The sequence below is a fragment of the Rhamphochromis sp. 'chilingali' genome, assembly GCF_963969265.1.
Source record: "Rhamphochromis sp. 'chilingali' genome assembly, chromosome: 14".
NCBI classification, from domain to species: domain Eukaryota; kingdom Metazoa; phylum Chordata; class Actinopteri; order Cichliformes; family Cichlidae; genus Rhamphochromis; species Rhamphochromis sp. 'chilingali'.
Window position 1 is genome coordinate 29,578,349 of NC_137941.1, and position 26,873 is coordinate 29,605,221.

Sequence of the window (26,873 nt, forward strand, 5' to 3'; positions counted from 1 at the left end):
GGTGATAGAATCATACTTTCTAGTGCCTGTTAAGAGACGTGCTGCAGCATTTTGGACCAGCTGCAATCGCTGAAGGAGGGAAGATTGTAGGCCCAAGTAGAGAGAATTACAATAATCTAGTCTTGAAGTGATGAAAGCATGAATGAGTTTCTCCAGATCTTTGTGTGGTATATAAGGTTTAGCCTTAGAAATTAGGCGTAGTTGGTGGAAGCTGGTTTTTACCACAGTAGACACCTGTTTATCTAGTTTGAAGGAACTATCCATGGAAACTCCAAGATTCCTAGCAGCATCAGTGAGGTGGTTAGCAACAGGCCCAAGTGTACCAGTCAGTTGCCCCAGAGGCATATTTCTATCAAAAACAATCATTTCTGTCTTCTTTTCATTTAAAGTAAGAGAGTTACGTGATAACCAGTCTTTGACATCCCTCAGACAATCAAACAGAAGCTGTAGTGAAGATGAAACATCCCCAGTCAAGTGGAGGTAGATTTGAATATCATCAGCATAGCAGTGAAAAGAGACATTATGTTTTTCAAAAATGGAGCCCAAGGGCAACATGTACAGAGAAAACAACACAGGACCCAGTACCGAGCCCTGGGGCACACCACAGCAACAAAGGGCAGAAGAAGAGGAATATTTTCCCATCATGACAGAGAACGACCTCTCAGAAAAATATGATTTAAACCATGAGAGAACATTTCCTTTAAGGCCTGCTACTTGTTCTAAGCTTGCCAAAAGAATATCATGGTCAACCGTGTCAAAGGCTGAAGTCAAATCTAATAGAACTAAGACCGCAGAGCGCCCGGAGTCAGCGATTAGAAGGAGGTCATTGAAGACTCTTAGTAGGGCAGTTTCGGTGCTGTGACGCGGTTTAAAATCCAGACTGGAATTTATCACTTATACCGTTTCTCTCTAAATGGGTCTGTAGTTGCTGAAGCACTATTTTCTCTAAAATGTTTGACATGAAAGGGAGTTTAGAAATCTGCCTGTAATTTGCTAGAGTGTTATGATCAAGGCTGCTTTTCTTGATAACAGGTTGCACGACTGCATGTTTAAAGACAGTCGGAACACAGCCAGATAACAGTGATGAGTTAAAAATAAGATACAGGACCCGATTGTATTCAATCCATCCTTAATGATACGAGAAGGAATAATGTCATGCAGAGAATTTGAGCTTCTCAGGTTATTAATTATTTCATTTAAAGTCGAGAACGACACAGGTTCAAACTGTTGAAAAACCGTTGACCATTCGGAAACTGGGGCTTGATTTACTACCGGAGAATGTGGGGCCCTTAACACTGAGATCTTATCTATAAAATGATTTAGAAATTTTTCACAGAGGGTCAGGGAGGCATCCATCGAAACATCAGAGCAAGGATTAACCACTGAGTTAAAGATTTTAAACAGAAATAGTCACCACCTTTTTTTGACTGAAGCGGTTTTCAAACACGCACTGCAGCACTGACCTTTTCTAGCACTTATCTGAGAGCACAAATATTGGTTTCAGTCAGATGTGGTGTTAAACGGTTTTTCACCTGCCAGCTTGGGGCATGTCTGATGGCACCAATGTGGGAACTGTACAGACTACATCCAGAAGTGAGAATATGGGAGACAAAGGCTATGTTCACACTGCAGGTGAAAACGCATCAAATCCGACTTTTTTGACCCTATGCGACCCATATCTGATCATGGAATGACAGTGTGAACAGCTCAAATCCGATATTTTCAAATCCGACCTGGGTCACTTTCGTATGTGGTACTCAATCCAATACATATCTGATGTTTTAGAAAGCGTCTGCAGTTTGAATGGCCATGTCGCATTAAATCCGTCTTTTACATCACTGACACAAGACAGACGCCAATTATCAGCGCCGGAGAAGACAACATGAACCATCCAGTGTAGATGTCAGTTAAACTGCTGGGAAGACAACGTTGGAGAAACGTGAACATTTTATTTGTACTGCATAATCTGTAGATTCTGACAGAAATCTGCAGCTATCCTTGGAAGCACCGCTCCTCTAAAACAGCAATAAGGTTAATTATTAGGCCATATGTAAATAACAAAATAACTTAAAGCAAAATTGGGAAACGTAAAGTCTGAAACAGTTTGGTCTGGGTCTAAACAGAGCGCGTTGTGTGTGACGTTAGGGCTGTGTGATATGACCAAAATCTCATATCCCGATATAAGACATCTATCGTCCGATAACGATATAAATCACAAAAATTTTACATTTTATGAAAATTCTGTGAATCTCGGGCAGCTCGACTTGCGTGAAGTGTTTCCAGCTGGGTGTCGTGTACCTGGAGTCGAATGTTTTAACCGATGCATGACACTATACGTTGTTAGACATAAGTTGTAACGGCCGCTGTTTTCTTTGTGAGTATTTATTACACGGCGTGCTGCGGCGAAAAGCCTGTTCTAACGTTTGAGTCTAAGGTTTATTTTTTAGCACCTGGCGGCTCTTTTTTGCTTCTCATCCGTAAACACTGCATACTCTTTCACGTGATTCAGTTTATTTTGAAAAGTCTCAACAGGATCTTGAGCTTTATTCTGAAAGGTTTATGTGGAAAATAAACAAGCGGACACGCGATGGTTTTACCGTCGTTGTTGCTAACGACAACGCATAAAAACAGGCTCTTGTCCGTCCATAGAGTGGTTATATTAAATATAAGAGAAAGAGAGAACTTTAAGAAATTAACATAGCCACTACAGTGACCATCAGAACGGTGAAAGAATATTGCCATAAACAGTTTATTTTGCGACACAGCTGGGTAGAGCCTAACCCAGCTGTCTTAGGGCAAGAGGCAGGGTACACGCTGGACAGGTCACCAGTCTGTTGCAGGGCTAACACATTGCGACAGACAACCATTCACACACATGGGCGATTTAGAATGACCACATAACCTAAACCGACTAACTGCATGTCTTTGGACTGTGGGAGGAAGCTGAAGTACCCGGAGAGAACCCACACAAACACGGGGGACTCAGGACCTCCTTCTGTGAGGCAATAGTGCTAACCACCGTGCCAGCGAGAGTTTAAAAGAGTGAATAAATTCATAAATTCAGCCCCATTTTTTGAGGAGGTCCATGACAGCAAAAGTCAGCATCCACAAACTTTCTAAGTCTTAATGAAGAACGTAACTTTTGAGTCCAGTCCTTTTTGATAAATATTCTCATTTTTATCTTTGCTTCACTGTCTAATCTACAATCAGCCCGCCTCCTTCCCTATTCTTCCATCCTCTTCTGTCTTAGTCATCTCCCTTTCCTCTCCTCTCCTCCCTCTTTATCACATCATCCTAATATCTCCTATTTTTCTCTCCCTTCGTTCTCATCAGCCATCTGATACCCTGTTAGCAGTGACCTAGTTGGAGGGATGCCTCCTCTGGCCTGAGGCGAAGGCAAAGCAGCACACACTTAGCCGCACACGTAATGATGCTGTTGATGTTATCCCCTCCTCCCTTTTTCCAACTTCTTTTTCCAAGTTCATGTACATAAATCATATCAGACCTATGTAGAATCATAAGCATGCTCTAATTCCCCTGACCTCTTTTTTAATTCATTTATTTTTTTAAACAAAACAGACTCTGGTCTATTAGCCACATTCCTACTGTTAATTATTCTAAGATCAACATTTAAAAACAGCCACAAAGTGTGGCGGCAAATGCTGCTCGGAAATGTCAAGACATCTTAAGAAAAACAGCAGATGGTACAGCCTCCACGGAGCCCTCATCTCCACATCACAGAGTCAGTGTGGGATTACATGAAGAGATAGAAGACACCGAAGACCACAGAAACCCACAGAATAATGGTGGCACCATCTCCAACATCAGCGTAGCCAGTGATTCTGAGATAAGTCAGGACACCAGTGATGAGTACAACGTGCAAAGTAAAGATGGCAACCACTCATGGGAAAGAAGAAAGAAGAAATCCACTCGCTGAAACATGTCCGTTTCTTTGCTCTCTCCTTAAGGCCACCCTCCTTTGGTCAACAGTTCTCCGATTGGCTGTCTCTCACAATCAGAAGGTTTGAAGAGCAGGTAGGAGGGGCTGCTGTGCTCACAGGACTAACTCAATAACAAAAGACACAGTCGGAAACTGTACATCTGCAGCAGTCTGGAAATTTAAAGAAAAATAAGGACAATCATATCCCACATCAGCATCCCACAATACCACCACTTATTCAAGACAAGTACACAACATAAGCTAACACAAGCCAGACTGATGCAGTTGGCAGGGTAAAACCATCCTTACTTGCTTCTTTGTGAATCCCCAGTGATGTAAAAAACTGAGAGCAGTGATCCAGTCGCCAAATGACTGCTGTGCAAAGGTAAATGTGATGTTATACACTTCTTGCCCCTTTATCTCATCCCTTTATTATGTCAGCTCTTAAATAAAAGGGAAAGCCAGAGAGATGGATTTTAACAAACAAACAACTGGGAGAGGTACGACCATGGAAGGAAGTGCAATTCTCTTCGGCTTTGAATCCGTCCCTGCACTACACCGTTTATCTTAAACCAAGCACAGGTTTGTTTGTAGCTTCTGTCAGAGAGAGACAGCCACCAACGGCCAAGAGCCTGCTTTTACCTTACAAGGACAGGTCGCTCTCTGTGTGTACACATACAGGGAGTGCAGAATTATTAGGCAAGTTGTATTTTTGAGGAATAATTTTATTATTGAACAACAACCATGTTCTCAATGAACCCAAAAAACTCATTAATATCAAAGCTGAATGTTTTTGGAAGTAGTTTTTAGTTTGTTTTTAGTTTTAGCTATTTTAGGGGGATATCTGTGTGTGCAGGTGACTATTACTGTGCATAATTATTAGGCAACTTAACAAAAAACAAATATATACCCATTTCAATTATTTATTTTCACCAGTGAAACCAATATAACATCTCCACATTCACAAATATACATTTCTGACATTCAAAAACAAAACAAAAACAAATCAGCGACCAATATAGCCACCTTTCTTTGCAAGGACACTCAAAAGCCTGCCATCCATGGATTCTGTCAGTGTTTTGATCTGTTCACCATCAACATTGCGTGCAGCAGCAACCACAGCCTCCCAGACACTGTTCAGAGAGGTGTACTGTTTTCCCTCCTTGTAAATCTCACATTTGATGATGGACCACAGGTTCTCAATGGGGTTCAGATCAGGTGAACAAGGAGGCCATGTCATTAGTTTTTCTTCTTTTATACCCTTTCTTGCCAGCCACGCTGTGGAGTACTTGGACGCGTGTGATGGAGCATTGTCCTGCATGAAAATCATGTTTTTCTTGAAGGATGCAGACTTCTTCCTGTACCACTACTTGAAGAAGGTGTCTTCCAGAAACTGGCAGTAGGACTGGGAGTTGAGCTTGACTCCATCCTCAACCCGAAAAGGCCCCACAAGCTCATCTTTGATGATACCAGCCCAAACCAGTACTCCACCTCCACCTTGCTGGCGTCTGAGTCGGACTGGAGCTCTCTGCCCTTTACCAATCCAGCCACGGGCCCATCCATCTGGCCCATCAAGACTCACTCTCATTTCATCAGTCCATAAAACCTTAGAAAAATCAGTCTTGACGTTTCAGCTTGTGTGTCTTGTTCAGTGGTGGTCGTCTTTCAGCCTTTCTTACCTTGGCCATGTCTCTGAGTATTGCACACCTTGTGCTTTTGGGCACTCCAGTGATGTTGCAGCTCTGAAATATGGCCAAACTGGTGGCAAGTGGCATCTTGGCAGCTGCACGCTTGACTTTTCTCAGTTCATGGGCAGTTATTTTGCGCCGTGGTTTTTCCACACGCTTCTTGCGACCCTGTTGACTATTTTGAATGAAACGCTTGATTGTTCGATGATCACGCTTCAGAAGCTTTGCAATTTTGAGACTGCTGCATCCCTCTGCAAGATATCTCACTATTTTTGACTTTTCTGAGCCTGTCAAGTCCTTCTTTTGACCCATTTTGCCAAAGGAAAGGACGTTGCCTAATAATTATGCACACCTGATATAGGGTGTTGATGTCATTAGACCACACCCCTTCTCATTACAGAGATGCACATCACCTAATATGCTTAATTGGTAGTAGGCTTTCGAGCCTATACAGCTTGGAGTAAGACAACATGCATGAAGAGGACGATGTGGACAAAATACTCATTTGCCTAATAATTCTGCACTCCCTGTATATAAGTTAATGGCTTGGGAGGTATTTCTACTTTTAATTATTTTTTTAAATTACTCGATTACATAAAACATACAAGCAGTCTTTGTGCACACTAGAAGAACAATGAGGAACTTTAAAAAAAAGACAATTTGTCAGTTAAAGTCACACAAAGTTTAGTTAAGAGGAAAAAAAACAGTCTATCTCTTTAAATCAGCATCATCAACCCTCTTAACGCTCAGTGAAAGCACTCTTTTTAAATGTCAATACACAGCATCACTGCAGCTTGGTAACAGCTGCTGGGTCAAGCAGTATTAATCACAATGAAATTTTACATTGCTTCTAACGTCTGGTAATATAAATGAGGAAGCATAATCACTTTTGCAGATGAACACTAGTGATTATTATTGATCCTCAATAATGTAAAGAAAACAAAGCCCAAGCAGTAAATAAAATGAATTTGAACTGCACTGAATCCGAATCCACTTGGTCTCACAGTAAGTAAAACATGAATAATAATAAAATGTACAACACACACTTTTCCATCTTGTCTGTCAGCCACTAACACACTGTGATCACAATAATTTCCCCACCTCTTGTGCGACACTCTTAATTAATGGCTGACACATTTTCTCCCAGCTTTATTTCCATTTTAAAGGAATCGACAGCTGACTGGTTGTGATTTTGTTCTTTGTGGCAGTACAAAATGTTACAGGAGTTTTCTCAAACTCCTGCAGGTTAAACTGGGAATACAAACAGCCAGATTTGATTATTTCTGAAGAAAAATGGAAACACAGCTAAGTGCATTTGGCGGAGAAAAAAAAAGACAAAAATCTAAATCTGTAGATCCAACTGTAGAAAAAAAAGGAGGAAAAAAAGCTGAATATTTTCCATTTGTTTACTATACTTGCCACAGATTTAGAATTATTTCATGGAAGTAGTCATTTAAAAATAACCCCGGTGTTTTTGGTGTGAGCCACTTTCTCCAGCTCATCCCGGGGGACGCCACGCATGCATGTGAGATGACAAATCCCCCCCATGGTAATCTGAGGTCTGGCCCCCAATCCCAAACCAGTCCAATGCACCTGGGAGCCATCCAGGTGGCATCCCGGTCAGTAAGTTTGGGCAGTATGACAATATGGCAGTAATGTTACTTAAAAATCCCAGCCGATTTATTAACTACTAGGATTTATTAACGGACATTTTAAACATCATCTTAACAAACCAGGATTTCTGGTGCCAACTACTTATTTAGCCAACATAAACATTGATTGATTAGGTAACATAAACACCATCATAGTGTAAACCCAGCTGAACTCTCAGGCCAGTGTTAAGGTACCAGAAGCAGACATCACTCTGTTGGACACGTGCTATCACTGAACTGAACTAAATTGATTATGAATAGATTATTGGGAATCAAAGAGTAACACTGTCTCTACATCAGCTGGCATCCAGTTCCACCTGGTCTCCACAGAGGGTAGTCATGTGACCATGCACCAAACGGACACTGACTGTTGTACTGTCCTTCTGAAGTGCCACTGCACAACCTGCACTGCAACAACACATTAATTATACAGTGCTAGCTGAATATCACATAATTATTAGAAAAAGAGAAAAAAACAACTTTTGTTCTATGAGCCTGCATGTATGATCACCTCAGGTTTGCCAAGCTTCTGATCACAAACCCATCTTTCCAAATGTTCAGCGTGTTTCACCCCCGCAGGAGCTGTTCCTGGCATCAGTAATGAAAGTAGAGGCTGATGCACCAATTGCCATGGTTTTCAACCCAAAACACACACACGCACACAGCCATCACCAGAGTATATGTCCAGCTTCCTGCAGTGCTACCATGTGTTTTCAATGAGCAGCAGGAGGTCGAGTTACATTACAACTACCTCTGCTGACAGCTAACCGGTACCAGCTGTGGAGAACCCTGAAGGAACAAAACAGGACAGGACTGTAGTTGGGGCAAGGAGGAGAAACGTGTCTGCACATGCTCAGTTCAGACTCGCTCGGATTCTTTGCTGAAGGCGCTAAACAACCACACATTTTGCAATTTATCTGAAAAAAAGAAAAGTAGTAACGGCCTGCTTTGCTGCTTTTTTTCTCACCATTTTTCATCATTTTCTCTAATATCTTTTCCTTTGTGTTACAGTAAATATTCCAACAGACTTTCTGTAAAAAAGAAAGCAGCTATTTAAGGCTCTAACTTTCTAGAGTGCAGCTTCAATTTATCTCAGTTTACAAACCTACAGCATTAAGGAGGAGGATGTGTGGGTGGTGTTATATTGAAAACCGGGTTTCCAGCACCTTTGGAAGAGGCAGGAACAGTCATCTCTGCCTTTTTTCCTGACAAAGCTAGGAGTCTGGATGGCTGTTTGAAGTATGAACATCTAAAGTAGGATAGACCATTTCCCTGATTAAAAACTGACCACGTTAATGATCAATAATGATCATTATTATTGATCACAAGAACAGCAAAAATTACTTTTCCCCGATTATTAAAAGGAGCCAACAACTTAAAACTCCACCAATAATGTGTAATTGAAATGCTGTATTATTTAAGGATGTCACATGCATGGCAGCAGAGCATTAAGATCTGCACCACCTGCAAAGCTGTCATATTTTACACATTCTAGTAGTCCCACACAGCTGTGGGCAGTCAGAACAAGAGGCTTCAATAGAGCAGAGCATTAAAATCCACTTTAATTATCACTTTGAGCAGAGGCAGAACAGGAAAGTCAGCACACAAGCTCAGCTCCTGCTGTTTGTGTCTCCTGACATCAGCCTGATATCTGCAGACAGCTGTGAAACTGTGCATACAGGCGGACTCGATAGTTTCATACTCTCCTCCTACTTTGCCTCTTCCAAACATAGTTTTATTAATAAACACAACTAATGACCAGTTTGCAACTGGTTCACATAAGAGATATTTTCAGGTTACATTTGTCATGGAAATCAGTTTTTATACCACATAACAGATTATAAGATCTTGAATAATCAGGCCCCAGTTTATGTTAAAGACCTCATAGCACCCCATTAGAGCATTTTGCCATCAGACTACTGGCTCAATTGTGGTGCCTAGGATATTTAAAAGTAGAATGGGAGACAGAGCCTTCAGCTTTCCTTTCTGATAAAGCATAAAGTTAGAGCTGGATGAGGTGACCCTGAATCCTTTTAAATAAGGCTAGGCTGCTGTGGGGGTTTCCCATAATGCACTGAGTGTTTTGTCTTCATTTACCTCTTCTCATGCTCTCCGTTTTTATACACCTCTCTGCATTTAGTCATTCATTATTATTAATCTCTGGCTCGCTTCCACAGTGTGTCTTTTGTCTCATCTACCTCCTCTCACCTCCAACCAATCGCAGCAGATGGCTGCCCCACCCTGAGCCTGGTTCTGCTGGAGGTTTCTTCCTCTTAAAAGAGAGTTTTCCCTTTTCACTGTTGCCAAGTGTTTGCTCACAGGTGTTTGTCTGCATGTCAGGATTGTACAAAATAAAATGGGAAGGAGCCCTTGTCCTCCCCACTTCCAGGAAGCCTTTATTTAATGCTCAAAACTGACCACACCCTTGTTCAAAGCCAGGTGTGGTCTATGGTTTGATGTCAACCATAGACGTGCAAAGTTTCATGACTGTATCTTGTACAGTTGCAACATTATGTTACTGAAAATCTCTGTTCACTGGAAACAAATGAACACTCAAAGCACCTTGATGCAGGTAAGGAATCCCAGAAAGTTGATTCTGGATGAAAAGAATAAAGACACTCTGTAACCCTCCCAATCCCACCCCTTAAAAAGCACTAGACTGATTTAAATCTGAATTTGGACCACAAGGATGCCAGGATGTGGCCACATAAGACAAACAACGACTTGACCTGGGTAAACTCTGAATCCAAATATTTAGCCCATAAAACAGGATCAGCACACTGCGCTATTATGTAACAATCACATCATCTGCTGGCTGCATAAATGTAGGCCATCCTCTGGGTACTGAGTTAGCCTTGCTAGGCTCAATCTGAACATGCAGTGTGAGCAGTCTAACGAGCTAAAAAAGACTTTCAGTTTTCCTGAGAAGATGACATGTTACTGCTGATGTGACTGCTAAAATGAGGAAGCTAATGCCAAGCTAGTACAGCGTGAAAACAGGTTGAGAAATAAAAAGGTCAAAGGTTATAAAGGAAGGAAGAAATAGAGAGGAGAAGGAATAAAAGAGGGGAAAAAGAAAGTGCCCTTGTGGTATTCATCAAGTGTAGATGTGCAGAACAAGATTTCTGTGTCGGTCTTCGGTGATGCATCATGTAGCGCCTGTGTGCTTCTGGCCTTTAAAGAAGAAAGACTGTTGATGCACTTTCACTTGTTGACTGACAGTAAGACTCACACAAACACACGAATCTAAATGAAATGTGGCGATGAACAGGTGTGTATACAGGGCCAGCTGAGGAGGAACAGTTGTCCGTAACAGCCTCGCCTGCCCACGTACTCATACACTCTCCGCTAAGCAAGTACGGGGGTGGAGGGATGGCAGCCCAGTACAGCTACTGGTGTCTAACTCACTATCTCACATTCTCAAGAAGCCATCAGTGGATAATGAGTGTTAATTTAACACTAAATTTAAGGGGCTGTATTATGCCCATGACAAATTACTGTGCTATAACACAACAGCCTCGAGTAAGTCGCAGTTGAAAATTGCTGTATGTGCAGTTTAGATCCAACCTTTGCTCGTCACGTCCGGTTTCAATGACATGACAAACATTACGTTTGGGGGGTGGGGGGGAACATCAGCTTGAAAATTCAAAAATAAGACTTCACAAACCAACAGGTGGCATAATGGTAGCTACATCCATCTTTTAGACCAGGGGTGCCCAATCCCGGTCCTCGAGAGCTACCGTCCTGCAGCTTTTAGATGCATCCTTGTTCCCACACACCCGAATCAAATGAATGGCTTGTTATCAGGCCTTTGCCAAACACGATGGCATGCTGAAGAGGTAATCAAACCATTTGATTCAGCTGTGTTGGAGTAGGGATGCATCTAAAAGCTGCAGGATAGTAGCTCTCGAGGACTGGGATTGGGCACCCCTGTTTTAGACCATCCATGGTTTGAAAAGCAGGTGGTGGGCCTTATATGCTTACAGCCAGAAACAAAAATTATGGTTCACATTTGCAGCCTGCATGCATAATGTCAGATAGAAACAGTGTACAAAGTATGTGATAGAACAGGTCTTGCTTGTGGTGTTGTTGGTCCATTTGCCAGCCACAGAGAAGATCCACTCTTGTCCCCTTCCCTTCACAATGTCCACTTGACGCATACGTCGTCCGATTCCATCAACGATGGAAAGAGCAATAAGTGCAAACCCCTTTTCCTCCATGTCATATTTGCATAAATTAGCCTAGAGTTGTGAGCCTGACATGACCATATTTGGGATCTCCGCTGTCACTGACGTCATACAGAGCAAAGAGGAGAAGAAAGTGTCTGAAAAAGAGCATTTCGAGCACTCTAAAGTATGTTTTGAACATACATGGACCTCATGGTCTGAAACTTTGGCCATGTTAATATGAGCATCAACCACTGTAACAGCATTAAAAAAAAAAGCATAATTTGTATCAAGAAAAAGCTGCCAGGTCAATCAGCGAGGATATTAATCATTAGCTGCATCTTCAAGGACAAACGGACTCTATAATGGATAATACTAAAGATTAATCTGATACATTTATTTGTCATAACAGCCGTATTTGCCACTTTGATGGCAAATTGAAACAATGTTTCATTAGGACTGAAACTAACAATTATCTTCAGATTCCCTTAATTCTGCCGGTTATCATTTGATGAAAATAAATAAATAAAAACTGTTTATATATTTTGTTTAAATTATCAGACGAATAGCATTAAAAGTAAATCATAAATCTCAGCAGCGATTTACGGGGCAAGTTATCGGCCACAATCACATACCAGTTAAGCGTCGCGCCAGACTCCCATTAACACATCTCTGCTCAAGCGATTGCCTGTTTACATAAACATCACAAACTTTGCAAGAGACATTTTACTATAAAAACGTAACTCGACAATTAATTCGGCACCCATTCAGTGAACATATTCAAACTTAATCCGGTTAAAGCAAACTTTTAAAACTAACCAAAATCCACCCATCACATTCCCACGGAGTCACGCTCAATCAGAAAACAACACGGTGCTGCGCAAACCACTTGCAAAAGTTGATTTTTCACTAGTAAAGATGTGTTTGAGGATATTTTTTAAAAAACCGAATTGACCCCGACAACCTTCCTATTCAGGCATCAGCGGGTCAGTGTTTGCATTGAATTCGCTGTGACTTTTCCCCTTTACATAAAAGCCACGGGTAACATAACGGAATCTGGCACGGTCATTCCATCACTCCTCTATCCAAACCGCCTACTCCCAACTGACATTGCCTCGATGTGTCATTTCACCCAACTTATACACTTGCTGCTTAAATATGAGCATGTACCTGGACATAGTTGCTTTCGCAGTACTCCGCGACTCTTTCCAGGTTGGTAAAACTGTCCAACAACGCTCTTCGTCCCGCAGGAATTTCCTCCTCCAGCAGCATCTGCAGCTCCGCCATTTTTACATGGCTTTTACTACACGGCTGCAGCGCGCGCTGAATGGATGGATCCTAGCGCCTTCAGGGGCTGTGCGGAAATCTCATTATTGTGATGGCATGAAGAAAAGTGAGCGAGTGGAAGTGCTCTGAGGGACTACCAGGCACAAGTGTAGAGCCCACAGTCGTAAGGTGGGGCCATGATATTGTTTCGTTTGACTGTTTAACCTTCTTTTTAGGGAATGTTAATCAAAGTCACGCAAAACATCTCGGAAACGACTACAAACTCTTATGAAATACATGCAGGAGGTGATGCAAATGATGACGGCAAAAGAGGCAAAAAGAGCTCGGAAATATTACAATGACTTATAAAACAGCTACAAACAAACAAGGCACACAAAATGACATCAAAGGGATACACAAAAGGATGGCTACAGATACATCCAAAGACATGCAAAGTGACTTCCCAATTACAACACAAGGCATCAAAAATGCTGTTGTGTATACAAATTGGTATAGGCAAAATGGGTAAAATGACCACAAACAGAAAACACACAAAGACACAAAAACTGATGAGAACACAAAACACAACAGACACACAAAATGACTTCACAGACAAAACTGCTAAAAGGTGCAAACGACCATAAGCAAAAATAGAGGAATGAAAATAATACAAACATTTACAAGTGGAGTACAAACACCAGAAAGTATTTTATGCTCTTCTGGCGCTTATTCCCCTGCAGAAGTATCAACTACCTATCACCATATAGCCTTTATTAGTTTATTTGCAAAATCAGTTCAAACACAAAGCTACATTATACAACAACATAAATGAAATTAGTAAAACAGACTTGGAGTCAAAGACAGAGACAAAGACACAGTGAGAGAGAAGGTTTTCAGGCCGGAATCTCCAGGTTCTCATCTCCTCTCGGGTATCCCTCCACTTCCATTGTCATCAAAAACTCTGCAAAAGGAAATCCAGACCATCAGCTTACATTTCTACAAAGCGCGCACACACTGGCTTGATGACATGTGAATGTCTGCCTCGTGTTTTAGGGTTTGAACATGTTTCACTTTGCTTCTATCTAGTGGTGATGTAAAGAATGACACCTGGAACACAGCAATGCATCAAAAGTATTACTTTTATACTTTGTACAGCTACATTTAAATGAAAAAAAAAAAAAGTGATGTGTCATTAATCCTTCAGGCTACTTGGTGTATTTGGAGTCCAGGAGACTCCATGTGCGTGTGCTGTGTGGCCAAAACACCTGGCAAATCCTACAGAAGCCTTTTACGATTTCTGTTGTTGTAGTTTTATTACCATGTTTTTAGTTTATTTCACTGTTTCCACAGGATTTGAAGTATCATTAAAGTTTCCTGTTTGCTCAAGAAGGTGTCCCCAAAGTTAAGTAACATCCCTCTGTGTGATTTTTACATTTCAATTTCTATAAAAAAAAAGTTTTGTAGCTTAAAAGGAATACATATTTGTTATGAGCAATAGTGTATTTTTGTACAAGTAATGCAAAAGACCAGAGAACTGTACTTAACTACATTTGGTTACTTTCATCACTGGATGATGGAATGTCTCAAGTCATATCAGGTTAGTTTTAGCTAAACTTGCCTTCTGTGTAGTCGATGTCCGGTCGTGTGGAGACAACGGCCCAGGCCACGCCCACCAACAGCGCCACCACCAGGTTCACCACAATCCACGGCCGCAGGATCTGCTGCTCTGAACCAGGAGGCCTGCAGGACATGAGGGGTTAAATAGCAGTTATTATTTTACCATTCCATGTCAAGATTGAGTCCTCAGGAGGGTTTTCCAGCCATGATAAGGAGAAAATAGCAGAACTCCAAGTTAAGTTTAATAAAGGTGCAATGGTGCCTCAGGTCTCAGTGTTGTTAAAAGGAAGATGTTCCTTTTATGTGGAAATGTGTGAATGTTTTCTGGACACGTTTGGTTTTTAAAAGAGTTTTGTTTTTAAATCTGCCATACAATTAAAATGTAAGTATTACTCAATATATAGAAAGATATTCAAATTAGTTTCATCATGGGAAAAAACAACATTTGACTACAATTGCCTGAAAATGCCTAAAAATGGCTAAAAATAAACTTCTCATACACGTTTAGTGTTCTACTAGAACCACAGAAATACTAATAAAGTATTGTATATAATGTAAATGTAAAACACCTGCTTTTAAACCATCCTGCATCAGATATTTCCTTTTAGCCCTTTAAGCTCCTATCAGTTTTTAAATTCAGTTGCCATGTCAACCTTGAACTTTTTGTGGAAAGTATTGCTTTCATCTGTTTTCCTCTTTGCTTTTCCAAGATCACGCTAAAAATGTTGACTTATAAAAATGAAAACAAAAATCTCACCACAGAGTCTCATTGGCAGTGGGATACAGGTTGATGCGATCGCTGGCCATTTGCTGGCTGAGGGACAGGATCAGGGCTATAAAATACACTGAGCACACAAAGAGAGAAGATGTTTGGATACTTACAGGCATTTAAAAAATAACATTTTTTCAGTTTTCTATGAGATCCTGTGAAAAACCAGTAAGAAAATAAAAAATGACCAGGTCCAACATGCCTAGGTTCATGATTCATTAGCTTTAGATCTACCTTAACCGGCCTTACAGTGAGTAATTGTTTTCTCAATGACTTTATCAGTCTCTAACATTGTTGTGGAGGAATTTTGGCCCACTCTTCTTTAAACCTTGGATCTTTCAAATTTGTAGGCATTTGTTCATGCGCAGCTCTATGAAGCCCCACAGCATTTAAGTGCGAATGAGGTTTGAATTTGCTGCCAAGCTGGCGATCATTGTTCTTTTACATGACCCAGGGTAAGCCAAATATTACCTGTCAGACAGATGACTTCGCTTTTGAATACTTTGATATGCAGAGGCGTTCATGGTTGACTCCATTAGTACAAGGTGTCCAGGTCATGACGCTACAAAACTAGCCCAGCTCAATATCCTTCCACCACTGTGCTTGACAGTTAGTATGAGGTATTTGTGCTGATATGCTGTGTTTGGTTTTCTCTAAACTGTCCTTTGTATTATGGCCAAACATCTCCACTTTGTCTTGTTTCAGAGGTCCTGTGGTTTGTTCACAGCCATATCCTTTTAAGAGAAAAAGAGGTTTCCTCCTGGCAAACTTTACTTTTACTTCTTAAGGTTGCTAGGAGAACACTGAGATGTAGCTCTTGGTTTTCCTGCAATTTTTAACTGCACAGTCTGACCGTGGGGGGAATTTGGTGCTATGTCCACTCCTGGACTTTGGAATGACAGACCAGCAAATTGCTAAAGCCTTGATATAATTGAATTAATCAGGTGCATTTGATTAGCAGTACCTGGGTCCTACTTACTCTTGTAATTTCTATGGAGGGAGTAAAGGTGTATTCTAGTTTTTTTACAGGACTGCATAGTCCTTAACCACATTAAGGCCTTAACATCAACATCGTCATCATTCTGCTTTTGTCTTGTCTTACTTACAGAAGGAAGCCAGAGCGACAGGATCCAGGGTGAGGAAGCCTCTCAGGGCCATGGAGGCCTTGGCCAGGTTCACTCTGCAGATGATGCAAAACAGCAAGGCTGTTACTTTTCATCTTCTTATTTATTCAAGTCAACAATTCCTGTCCAGCGGGAATTTGGACAATTATGAGACTATTTCTTTCAATTGCTGGTGGAAATACAGGTCTCCAGTACATGTTTCCACCAAGTGCAGATTCTTAATTTCTTTTAAATTATAAGAGCAGTGAAATTTGGGGATCGTTAGTTTAACATTTGAGATGAACAAAATACAAGAACAATTAAAACAATAAGAGCTGAAAGATATAATGTAAAAATGCATAAGTTGAATAATTAAAGATTCTTCAAAGATAATTAATATGACATGATAAAGTCCACAAACTGAACCGCACTCCTTTAAGTAGCTTAAACAATGACATGGGTTCCACCTCCGCTTCGCAATGAGACTGCAGAGGTAGACTTCTGAGTTATTAAACTCACAAACCTGTCAAATGCAGACACAGTGCTGATGGCCAGCAGCAGGTAGAGCAGAGACTGAGCTGGGTAGGCCAGCAGGTGGTACTGCTGCAACAGGTTGGGGAGCGTGGTCATCTGCTCGCCCGCTAAGACGTACACAACAATGATGTTCCACACTGCGAAGCCGGCCAGAAAACCGTGGCAGAACAGACCTATCACCCTGCAGGTGGAGATCACACCACAGGACCACGTTAAACTGGTTTCATGGCAGCTACTCATGCTGCTCATTGAAAGTCTTTGTTTCTCTGTGACAAAACAAGAGAAAAGAACTGCTGAATTGGTGTATTTAGGACCACTGCAGTATGGTGGCACAGTATGTGAAATATTTTATATCAGATATACGTTCACCAGACACTTCATTAGTTACACCTTGCTAGTACAGGGTTAGAACTCCTTTTGCCTTCTGAACTCTCTGAATTCTTTGTGGCATTATTCAACAAGGTGGAGGAAACATTCTGGTCCATGATGACATGCTGGTGCACATTTCCTATTCCAGGTGCTCTTTTGGTTTGAGATCTGGTGACTGTGAAGGGTATTTGAATACAATGAACTCATATTTAAGAAACTAGTTTGAGATGATCTGAGCTTTGTGACATGGTGCATTATTCTGCTGGAAGCAGCCATTGGAATACAGGTGCACTGTGGTGATAAAGCCATGTTTAAATGATGCTTAGTTGGTACTAAAGGGCCCAAAGTTTGCCCACATACCATTACTCCATCATACCCAGCCCAGCCGAACCTTTGATATAAGCAAGGAGGGGGTCCATGATTTCAAATTCTGAGCCTGCCAGCCTGTCACTAATACATACTATACTATCATACTCAGACCAGTCTGTCTGGTACTAAGAACCACGCTGCATTCGAAGTCACTTAAATCACTTTTCTTCTACATTCTGATGCTCAGTCGGAACTTCAGCAGTTTGTCTTAATCATGTCTACATATCTAAATGCATTCGTTTGCTGCCATGTGACTGGCTGAGTAGACATGTATAAGATACATAACAGTTTGAAACAGCTGCTGCAGCTAGCTCCTGCCAGTGTTAATGTAACCCATTCTATGTGTATGTGTGTGTCTGCAGACCTGAAGCTGCTGTGGACTCGTATTGCAACATCTCTGGTGGTCCAGAGCTGTCTCGGTTCCATGTAGTCATCCATCAACTCAGAGTGTCGGAGATGCTCCACTCGCTCTCCCTGAAACCGCCCTGAACACACACACACACACACACACACACACACACACACACACACACACACACACACACACACACACACACACACACTTATGTTTCCATCACTTCAATTTTCTGGAGAAAATAATCCGAACCAGATCCAAACCTCAGAATCCAGCCATTGTCTAAGAACATAATAATAAACATTATTGGGAGTTAAGTGAACTTGTTTTTAACATTCACAGCTTTACATGTTGACCAGTCAAATTATTCTTTGTCCTGAGCTTTATTGGATGGGGACAGTGAAGATAGAAAGATAGAGGAAGACATGCAGCAAACAGCCATAGGTTTGTCTCAAACCCAGGCCTACTGCTCTTTGGCCATACAGCAAATGGTCACCTGCTCACCCACTGAGCTAAACCGGGTGCACCGATCTGACATTTAAAAAAAAATGTTTACATTTTGAAATCTTGAAGAGCAGCAATGACATAAATGATCATGCGGTCATTTCAGAGCCAGCAGTCAGTTAAGCCATGCAACACCAAGTGCTTGGAGAGTGTCTGAGGAGATTTGCAGGGTCAGATGAGGTCAGCTGCCAGTGACCTACATAGACAAAGCGCCTGATGGATTAAAGAGGCCAGTGGTCTGGCTAGGAAGGTAATTCTAATTTTTATTCAAAAAATTAAAAGTAAAACCAACAAACAAAAATTCAAGCAAATTTTATTTTGTGAAATATTACTAAATAATTTATTGGAAAAATCAAAAAATAAAGGGGGCAGATAGGACTCAGGAGGTAAAGCTGGGCACCTACTAATCATGAGTGTGTGTCAGTGTTCTGTTAGTTAACTAACAGAACACTGACACTGTATAGTTTATTTATATATAGAACCATGGTCTTGGAGGAATCATGGTCTTCACTGTGTAATGTACCACTGCACATAGTTGAAATGGCACTAAAGTGACTTGACTTGGCTCATACTATATAACTGCCAGTCCATTTACCACTTAAATGAAATGTTCACTGGTCATGTCATGCCATGGTTTCATTTATAGTATTTAAAGGAAGCAGTTTGTAGAGTTTGAAACTTCTAGATGCTTTTCTGCATTTAGCTTCAGCCAATACCTTTTGATTAGCCTTGTCTCATGCTCTCTTTCTTTATGGTAGATTTTTGTTCTGTTTTCACTGTTTGTTTTTTTTCACTGTTTTCACTGAGATTTGAATTTGAATGCTAATCAATAAAATCAAAAATCAAAATAGCTGTTCACATTCATGGTCAAAAATGAGAAGGATCATCATCCTGCTGCCACGTTGCGTATTTGATCCTGGTAAATCTGATTCATACTCACGGTTCCTCTCCACAAACACTTTGCCAGCTGGATGGCTGTGTCCGTGCGGGGCTGAGAACAGGGAATGCTGGGGGATGGGCGACTGGGAGTCTGTGATGATATCGTCATTTTCTGCTCCCAGATCATTGCTGGAGTGCTCTGTAGCCTTCGCCTTCCTGTCAGGTGACATTGGGAAGAGGGTTTTGTCACATGGCAGCACTAAGTCCATCCATTTATCCAGACTGAAATATGTTACTGCTTTTTAATAACTTTAGTCATTATTAGGTGTGGACACATGGACTGACATGAATATGTCAACATTGAACCCCAAAACAAAAAAACAGCTTTTAATCTCCCCTTTTCTTTTCTTTTTTTGTGAGTTGCCATAGCAACCAGGGACTCTTGCAAGGTGTTAGAAATCCAATGAGTAATTGGAGACAACTGTAATAATCATTATGGCTTTGGTTGTGTACGTCTGCATGCTGGGCTTTGTTATCAGGACATTGCTGACTGTTGCTTTAAGCCAAGCCAACACAGCTTTTTGAGCTGATGGTGAGTCCCAGTTGTTTAACCTTAGTGGGGTTATCACCTCAAATGCTTATGACTGCCCTGTCATGTGCTGGATGACTGATAACCTAAGACATGCTAGACTATCAGCACATAAAGCTCAGAGACCTCTAAAGGCCAGAGTCTACCAAGAGACGCAAGCTTTTCAAAATAAATATGTTTAATTTATGAGTGTAAATGGGAAGTAGGTTTTCCTTTCAAAATCAAATCCTCTATATGTTACACAAACAACTCTTAGTTGTGTCTTTATTCACACAGACTCAGTGTGTCTGTGTGAATATTTTTGCTCACATTGAAAATAAGGGACAGTGTAATAGGAGATAAGTTGAATAAAAGGTGATAACCTCAGCTGTTAGTTAGCTACATTAAGCTGCCATCAGGGCCTTTTACCTTCCATTACCTCTTATTACTGTCAAATAGCTCATCTCCATAACAATAGCTCTCATTGGCTCATAACTGATCTAAACAACAGGTGCATTGGCAATTTACTGATTTATAGATATGGTAGTACAAATCCTTTTGTTTGTTTTGTTCTTGTAAACCCTTTTGCTGGGATGGCGTGAAAAATAGAGACACACAAACAAAAAGAATGCAATCATAAAAACATGATTATGAAAAATATTACCATTTTCAGTCTTATTACTGTGACACGTTTAAAAGAAGGTGGCACATCTTCTTCTATTAATACATGTGAAAATTAAAGAAATCAGATGCTGTGGTTCTGGAAGCAAAATGTTGACTGCAAGCAGGCCAGTTTAGTACCTCGACTCTTATAGTGTAGAACTATGCTGTTGTAATGTGTGCATAATGTAATCTGGCATTGTTGTGTTGAAACAAGACCATTCTGGGAAAACATTTTGGGGATTTTGATTTTTCATTACCTGTATATATGAATTTTTACAGCTCACCTTTGCTTTTCAATTCCATATTCATATTTTGTAAATTTAGGCTATGAAATGTAGAAGTTTACACATTAACTTGGCAAAGGAAAGATTACTGGTTCAAATCCCCTATGAGGTTACATCAAACAAAAAAATGAGCGTTTAGTGACAAAAGACAGACCAGGAAACACTAACTCTAGGAGTACTGCTTCCATGATATTATCTTGGTAAGTAGCAGTACAGAAATATCCAAGAGTTATATCTCAGTTTACAAAGGTGTTTCTGAATAAAACACAATACAGCTGGAACAATGTCCTTTTGGCTATAATGCACATGCATGCTACATTTGGAGAAAAAACTGCATATCAGCACAATTACGTCACACCGACTGTCAAGCACTGTGGTAAACTACGGATGAATTGGGCTTTTTTTGCTGCCACAGGATCTGGACGCCTTGCAATCACTGCGTTGACGATGTACTCCTATCATGCAGCAGGACAACATGCTCAGTACAGCAGCAAATATGAAGGAGAATGGACCAGATTTCCTCCAGTGTGAGAGACTGATAAAGTTATGCAGAAAATGATTACTTTAAGTTATTGCTGCTAAAGAGGTTTTCCTTTCCACTGTTGCTAAGTGCTCATTCATAGGGAGTTGTGTGACTATTCAAGGTTTCTCTGTAATGTAGGTCTTTATCTAACAATATAACACATCTTTGGGCAGCTGTTTTTATGATTTGGCACTATATAAGTAAAACTCCGCTGAACTGAATTGAATTGCATTGAACTGAAATTGGTTTTACAAGCTACTGAATCATTGGTTGTGTTTTGCTTATTACCAAAGTCCTATGAAAACATTCTTTTTCATATTACTGACAGTGACTAAGTTTAACTTTTGACATCACTTCAGCTAAAGCTAACTGCCACAGTTTACTAATGATTACCTTTACCATAGTTAATGCTGCTGCTTGTACTTTCCTAATTTGATTCCTGACTGTCACAAATGACGAGTGAACTCTTTACTGAATAAAAAACTGAACGGATTAGTTCTTTGGATGCATTTTCCCATCAGTGTTGGTTTTCCATCTAGCTCAAATATGAGGATCTGACCTAACGCTGGTACTCACCTCTTCCTTTTTGTCCTCCTGGTTACAGCGACATTCATTTCTTCTCCATCTATCACTGATTCAGCAATGTTGCCATTTGGCATATCAGCATGCTCTGTTTCGTGCTCTGACAAAGAAATATATGATGTGAAAGCTTTAAAGGTCACAGTTGTCAATCATGATTGTTAGCTGAGGCCCTTTATTTTTTTTAATCTCGCTTGTTGTCATGCAGCCCATCATCTAACATCTAATTTATTCTGTGCCTTTAGAACTCCCACTGCCTCTATGACAATTACAGGAAAACTGGCATATGTAACAAGAAACAGAATGGGTGTAAAGTACATGTGAAAAAAAATCATGCAAATTCTGATCAAACAGACTGAAAGAAAGAATCAGAAATTCAGACGTACTTTTTGTCTTCTGTATAGAATTAGTATTGCCTCTGGATTTGGGTCACAACCTTTTACACATGTGTTAAAGCTAGTAAAGGTTTTGTTACCAACTGTAGGTGCCTTCTTCTTCTTCTTCTTCTTCTGTGGTGCTAGATCCTGTGGCTCTGGGGTCAAAGGGTCTCTACTGTCAGAATGGCTCCTGTTGATCACTTCCTCCATCTCCACATCCAGGGCGACTAGAACAGAACAAAAGAGAAGAAAACAAAATAAAAATACTGGACGATAGAATACATTTTCATTTAAACTACAGGTAGTAGTGACTGTCACTCCCTCACCGTCTCCCTGCTCTTCCTCATCAACAACCTCTTTCTTCACCTTCTTTTTCTTGTTCTTGACAGCTGGCATTGTGTCGTTTTTCTGTAAGGAGCACAAAGAGAAAGACAGAAAAAGTCTATAAAATCAATCACAAATCTCTCTCAGTGTCTCACAGAATATCTCCCTTTAGAAAGCAATTCAGGTCAGTTAATTCATGTTAATGAGGATATTGAGGTGACTAGTGGTGATGCCAGTTTGAGATAAATGGATTAGGCTGAAGCTCTGAGGACAGGTGGTTAAGAAGCACACCATAAAGCACAAAGCACATGGTTTGGTGAAGAGCACCATTTGTAACACACTACACTGTAATGGACTGAAATCTTGGGGCATCTACAAAGTCCTTATGCTTAAGAAGGCACATCTAAATGATTCATAGAAGGCTTGGAATAAAGTGCTCTGGTCAAAAGAAACCAAAATCGAGCTCTCTGGCAGGAAGAGGAATGCTGATCATGATCCAGAAAACACCATCCCAGCAGTTAAGCATGGAGGTGGAAACTATATGCTTTGGACTGTTTAGCTGCTGAGGGTAAAAGACGATTTCACTGCATCAAGGGTCACTGGATGGGGTCACGTGAGGTAAAATCAAGGACAAGAAGGCGTGGCAAAAGAAGTACATTAAGGTCATGGAGTGATGTAGCCAGTCTCCTAACCTCAGTCAGGAGAAATGTGTGGAAGGAGCTGACACTTGGAAGTTGCCAAGCAGCAGCAAAAGAAACCTAACAGATTTAGAGTTTGTGTAAAGAGGAGTGGGCCAAAATCCATCCTAAGATGTGTGCAGACCTGGTGACCAACTGCAAAAAACGTGGTATTGTTGTGCTTTCCAACAATGGTTTCTCCACCAAATACAACGTTATGTTTGGCTTGAGGATCAAATAATTATTTTCCCCACTGTAAGTTTAATTAGCCCAACTGAGAATCAAACATAGCGTTTTGTCCTACCTGCCCAATGAATGGAGACACTTTAGGCAATATATTTATGCACCACTCCTAAGGCCTAAACAAAAAATGCTTGAGTAAAATTGAGAAGATCAGTGACTAGATTACAAAAACGTATACACAGTGACTTTGAAGTACCACAGAGCAAATGCAGTGCTGTACAGTAATGTCATAATTTTGCATTTAACTTCCTCTCTTTGAAGAAAGGTGTTGGTGGGTTAAAAAATCCATCATCAAAAATAAAACATCAGTAGCTTGTGCTCACAATGCATTTGAGCAAACTTTCGAACACGTTATCATCTAACATTTAAATGAAGGAATGATAGACGTGGAAAAAATGAGAGAAGTTGTGTTGTAGTAACCTGAGAAACACTGTCAGGTTTAGCAGCTCCAATCACATTCAATATCAGCTACATGTTACTGGTATTAATCTGGTACTGACTGGTTGAAATGTGCTGGTATTTGACTTTTAATGTATTCATATCAATTCTGATGTCAGAACAAAATGTGTCTCTGTGGGTTGTTAAAAATACATGTTAATATAATTTTGACCACATTCAAGACATGTTATAGACTTATTAAATCTCTGGGTAAAATGAATGAATGAATGAATTCATCAGCTTGTAATCCTGAAGAACAGCAAATTGGTTTCAGTGTAACTGCAATTGGCTGGTTAATTGTGGTAACTGATGTTATCTCTAAAATTTTTCCATATCTCTAAAATTAGAAACTTTATGTCTCAGCGTGATTGTGAAAAAACTAGTTCATGCATTTATAACGTCTAGGCTGGACTACTGTAATCTATTATTATTGCTCTGTTGTAGAAACTCCCTGAAAATCCTTTGGTTGATCCAAAATGCTTCAGTGAGAGTATTGACAGGGACTAGAAAGAGAGAGCGATATTCTCCTATAATGGACACTGCAATAAGACCAGGTTGGTGGGGGCTTCCAATGATGGAGAGTTTTTCTTCTTCACTCACTTTTTTCCCACTCACTATGTGTTTATACACCTCTCTGCATTCAATCATTAGTTATTCTCTTCTTGTTTCCCTCCCGTCGACCCCAACTAGTTGTGGCAGATAGCTGCTCCTCCATGAGCCTGGTTCTGCCGGAGGTTTCTGTTAAAGAAGGACGTTTTTCCTTTCCACGCCAAGTGGTTGCTCAAAGAGAGTTACTTGATTGTTGGGGTTTTGTCTGTAGTATTGTAGGATCTATGATCCCTCCTTCATTTGTTGTCACATATGATCCTATTTATAACATCTATAGATCACTTGTATGATGATCTTTTAACATTGTTTTTACTTTTATAAACATTTCTTATTTGAGGTGTGCTTTTCTGCAGATATACTGCAGAATTGGAAATTTACTGTGTTCTGATAGTCTGGCGCCCTGATGCGGCTGTTGTTGTGATTTGGCACTATGTCAGTAAAACTTAATTAAACTTAATAAACTAGTAAGTGCACTGGGAAGTATTCTAAATTTACTAAATTAAGGGCACTTTAGTCTACTTTTTAATTTGTTATGGCAGCGCTCTCCATAATTTACTGCGATATTGAAGGGCAGCACGGTGGCACAGTGGTTAGCACTGTTGCTACACAGCAAGAAGGTCCTGAGTTCAATTCCACCATCAGGCCGGGGTCTTTCTGTGTGGAGTTTGCATGTTCTCCCCGTGTTTGCGTGGGTTCTCTCCGGGTACTCCGGCTTCCTCCCACCGTCCAAAGACATGCAGCTTGTGGGGATAGGTTAATTGGATAATCCAAATTGCCATTAGGTGTGAATGTGAGTGCGAATGGTTGTCTGTCCCTGTGTGTTAGCCCTGCGACAGACTGGCGACCTGTCCAGGGTGTACCCCCCTCTCGCCCTATGACAGCTGGGATAGGCTCCAGCGCCCCCCGCGACCCTGAAAAAGGATAAGTGGAAGCGAATGGATGGATGCTTCACATTTGTACTTAATTTTATGCATTTTTCAAGTATTTTTTCAAGTGTGAACAGATCACATGCTTTGTGTCAATTTGGGACACAATGGAAAGGGCACTGGTGTTGAGACTAACCATCAGGGTGGCAGCTGGACAGTGTGACTATATTCAAGGAGCTTTATATTGTAAGGTAGACCCTACAATATTACATACAGAGAAAAACCCAACCATCATATGGCCCCCTATGAGCAAGCACTTTGGCGACAGTGGGAAGGAAAAACTCCCTTTTAACAGGAAGAAACCTCCAGCAGAACCAGGCTCAGGGAGGGGCGGCCTTCTGCTGCGACCAGTTGGGGTGAGAGAAGAAAGGGTAAATGCAGTGGCCTGGGTTTGAGTCCTACCTGAGGCCCCTCTCTGTGTCCTACAGCATTTTCCCAAAATGAGCTTTGGAAGCCAGACTTTCTTAAAAGTAGAATAGATATTAGCCTAATAAATGTAACAACTTTGACTCAACCCTCAGTAAAAGTTTTGTAAGTGTACAGAATAATCATTTTAGCATATATCTGTCCTTACCTGTGCAGCTGAGTGTGTCTGTGGCTGTGCAGAGGAAACACCACAGACCGTCCTCGTCTGTGTCTGACCTTATCCAGCTGAAGGAAAGCTTCTCAGTAAAAACTCCCCTCTCTTAATTTAAAAGAGGAAATAAAAGACGAGAAGGTGGGGCGAAGCAGGAAGAAGACATAGAGAAGGCAGCTCGCCCGGCTTTGAGACTTGTCTTAGGGTTTAGAGTGACAGGTGGATCATGTGCTGAGCTGTGCTTTGTGGTTGGCGGATCAGTTGTGATGTCACCTGCTGGCTGCACTTCAAATAAGCCATGGATGCTGATAATCTCTCAGTTGTTCTCTCGGGAGATCCAATCACTGGTTACTCTGCAGCTCAGTCATCACGAAAAAGAACCAGGTCCAACTCTTCTCCGCCCGTACCTTGATACACATATTCCCATCTGATATTAAAACACAGAGTAAATTTTGTAGCACAATAGGAAGGTTTTAGGGATATTTGTTGAGGCATAAGGTTCTTGTGGTTGATAGAGTAGCTGGACAACTTGATGGAAGATTGGTTATGCATACTGCACATCATTCCCTTGCTCTTTCCCCCCAAATATCCTGTCTAATTCTGGACATATCAACAATTAATACATTAAAAAAACAATGGTTTGTAGTCATGATAGTGGGTAGCAAAATACTCTTGGATCCCCAGAGAATGAATCCCAATGACTTTGATTAGATGATTTGAGTTTTGAGCAAAGTGTCCCAGCCATCGGGATGGATATCAGTAACTTTACCTCATCGCCACCACCAGATAAAAATGTCATTCAAAAAGACACAACAACCTAATTTAACCTTATAAAATTGAGAAACCGAGCAGGTGTGCTGGTCCTCTGTCAAGG

The 26,873-nt window shown here is 40.8% G+C and overlaps 3 protein-coding genes across 5 annotated transcripts in view; all 3 read right to left on the reverse strand.

The window, feature by feature from the left end:
- The window catches only part of LOC308409682 (abl interactor 2-like), a 30,984-nt gene extending 18,192 nt beyond the window's left edge, over nt 1-12,792 (reverse strand). Inside the window, exon 1 of one of the 2 annotated variants that reach the window (XM_080902603.1) lies at nt 12,617-12,792. In XM_080902603.1, the coding sequence (XP_080758729.1) occupies nt 12,617-12,733 (117 nt within the window). In that variant the 5' untranslated portion in view covers nt 12,734-12,792. The remainder of the gene's footprint in view (nt 1-12,616) is intronic. The other variant, XM_080902602.1, reaches the window with a different exon arrangement.
- Nucleotides 1-26,873, reverse strand: part of LOC308410028 (GDP-Man:Man(3)GlcNAc(2)-PP-Dol alpha-1,2-mannosyltransferase-like) — a 115,369-nt gene that overhangs the window by 52,785 nt on the left and 35,711 nt on the right. The gene's annotated exons all lie outside the window — the stretch shown is intronic.
- On the reverse strand, nt 13,486-26,134 carry LOC308410291 (transmembrane protein 237A-like). Of its 2 annotated transcripts, XM_080903532.1 has the most exons (11): nt 25,997-26,134; nt 22,532-22,613; nt 22,304-22,432; nt 21,826-21,931; nt 19,273-19,427; nt 17,838-17,958; nt 16,725-16,916; nt 16,205-16,278; nt 15,087-15,174; nt 14,331-14,452; nt 13,486-13,673 (listed from the first exon to the last, which is right to left on the reverse strand). In XM_080903532.1, exons 2-11 carry the CDS (start codon nt 22,599-22,601, stop codon nt 13,606-13,608), a joined length of 1,125 nt encoding a protein of 374 aa, XP_080759658.1. In that variant the 5' UTR covers nt 22,602-22,613; nt 25,997-26,134; the 3' UTR covers nt 13,486-13,605. The 2 variants fall into 2 exon arrangements, with proteins under 2 accessions (XP_080759658.1, XP_080759659.1); XM_080903533.1 differs by lacking the exons at nt 22,532-22,613; nt 25,997-26,134 and having other exon boundaries at nt 22,308-22,406.

Coding starts and splice junctions, on each gene's coding strand:
- LOC308410291 (XM_080903532.1), bottom strand. CDS start 22,601: ATGCCAGCTGTCAAGAACAAGAAAAAGAAGGTGAAGAAAGAGGTTGTT. Junction 22,433..22,531: donor TGAGGAAGAGCAGGGAGACG/GTGAGGGAGTGA, acceptor GTTCTGTTCTAG/TCGCCCTGGATGTGGAGATG. Junction 17,959..19,272: donor AGTGTTTGTGGAGAGGAACC/GTGAGTATGAAT, acceptor GTGTGTGTTCAG/GGCGGTTTCAGGGAGAGCGA.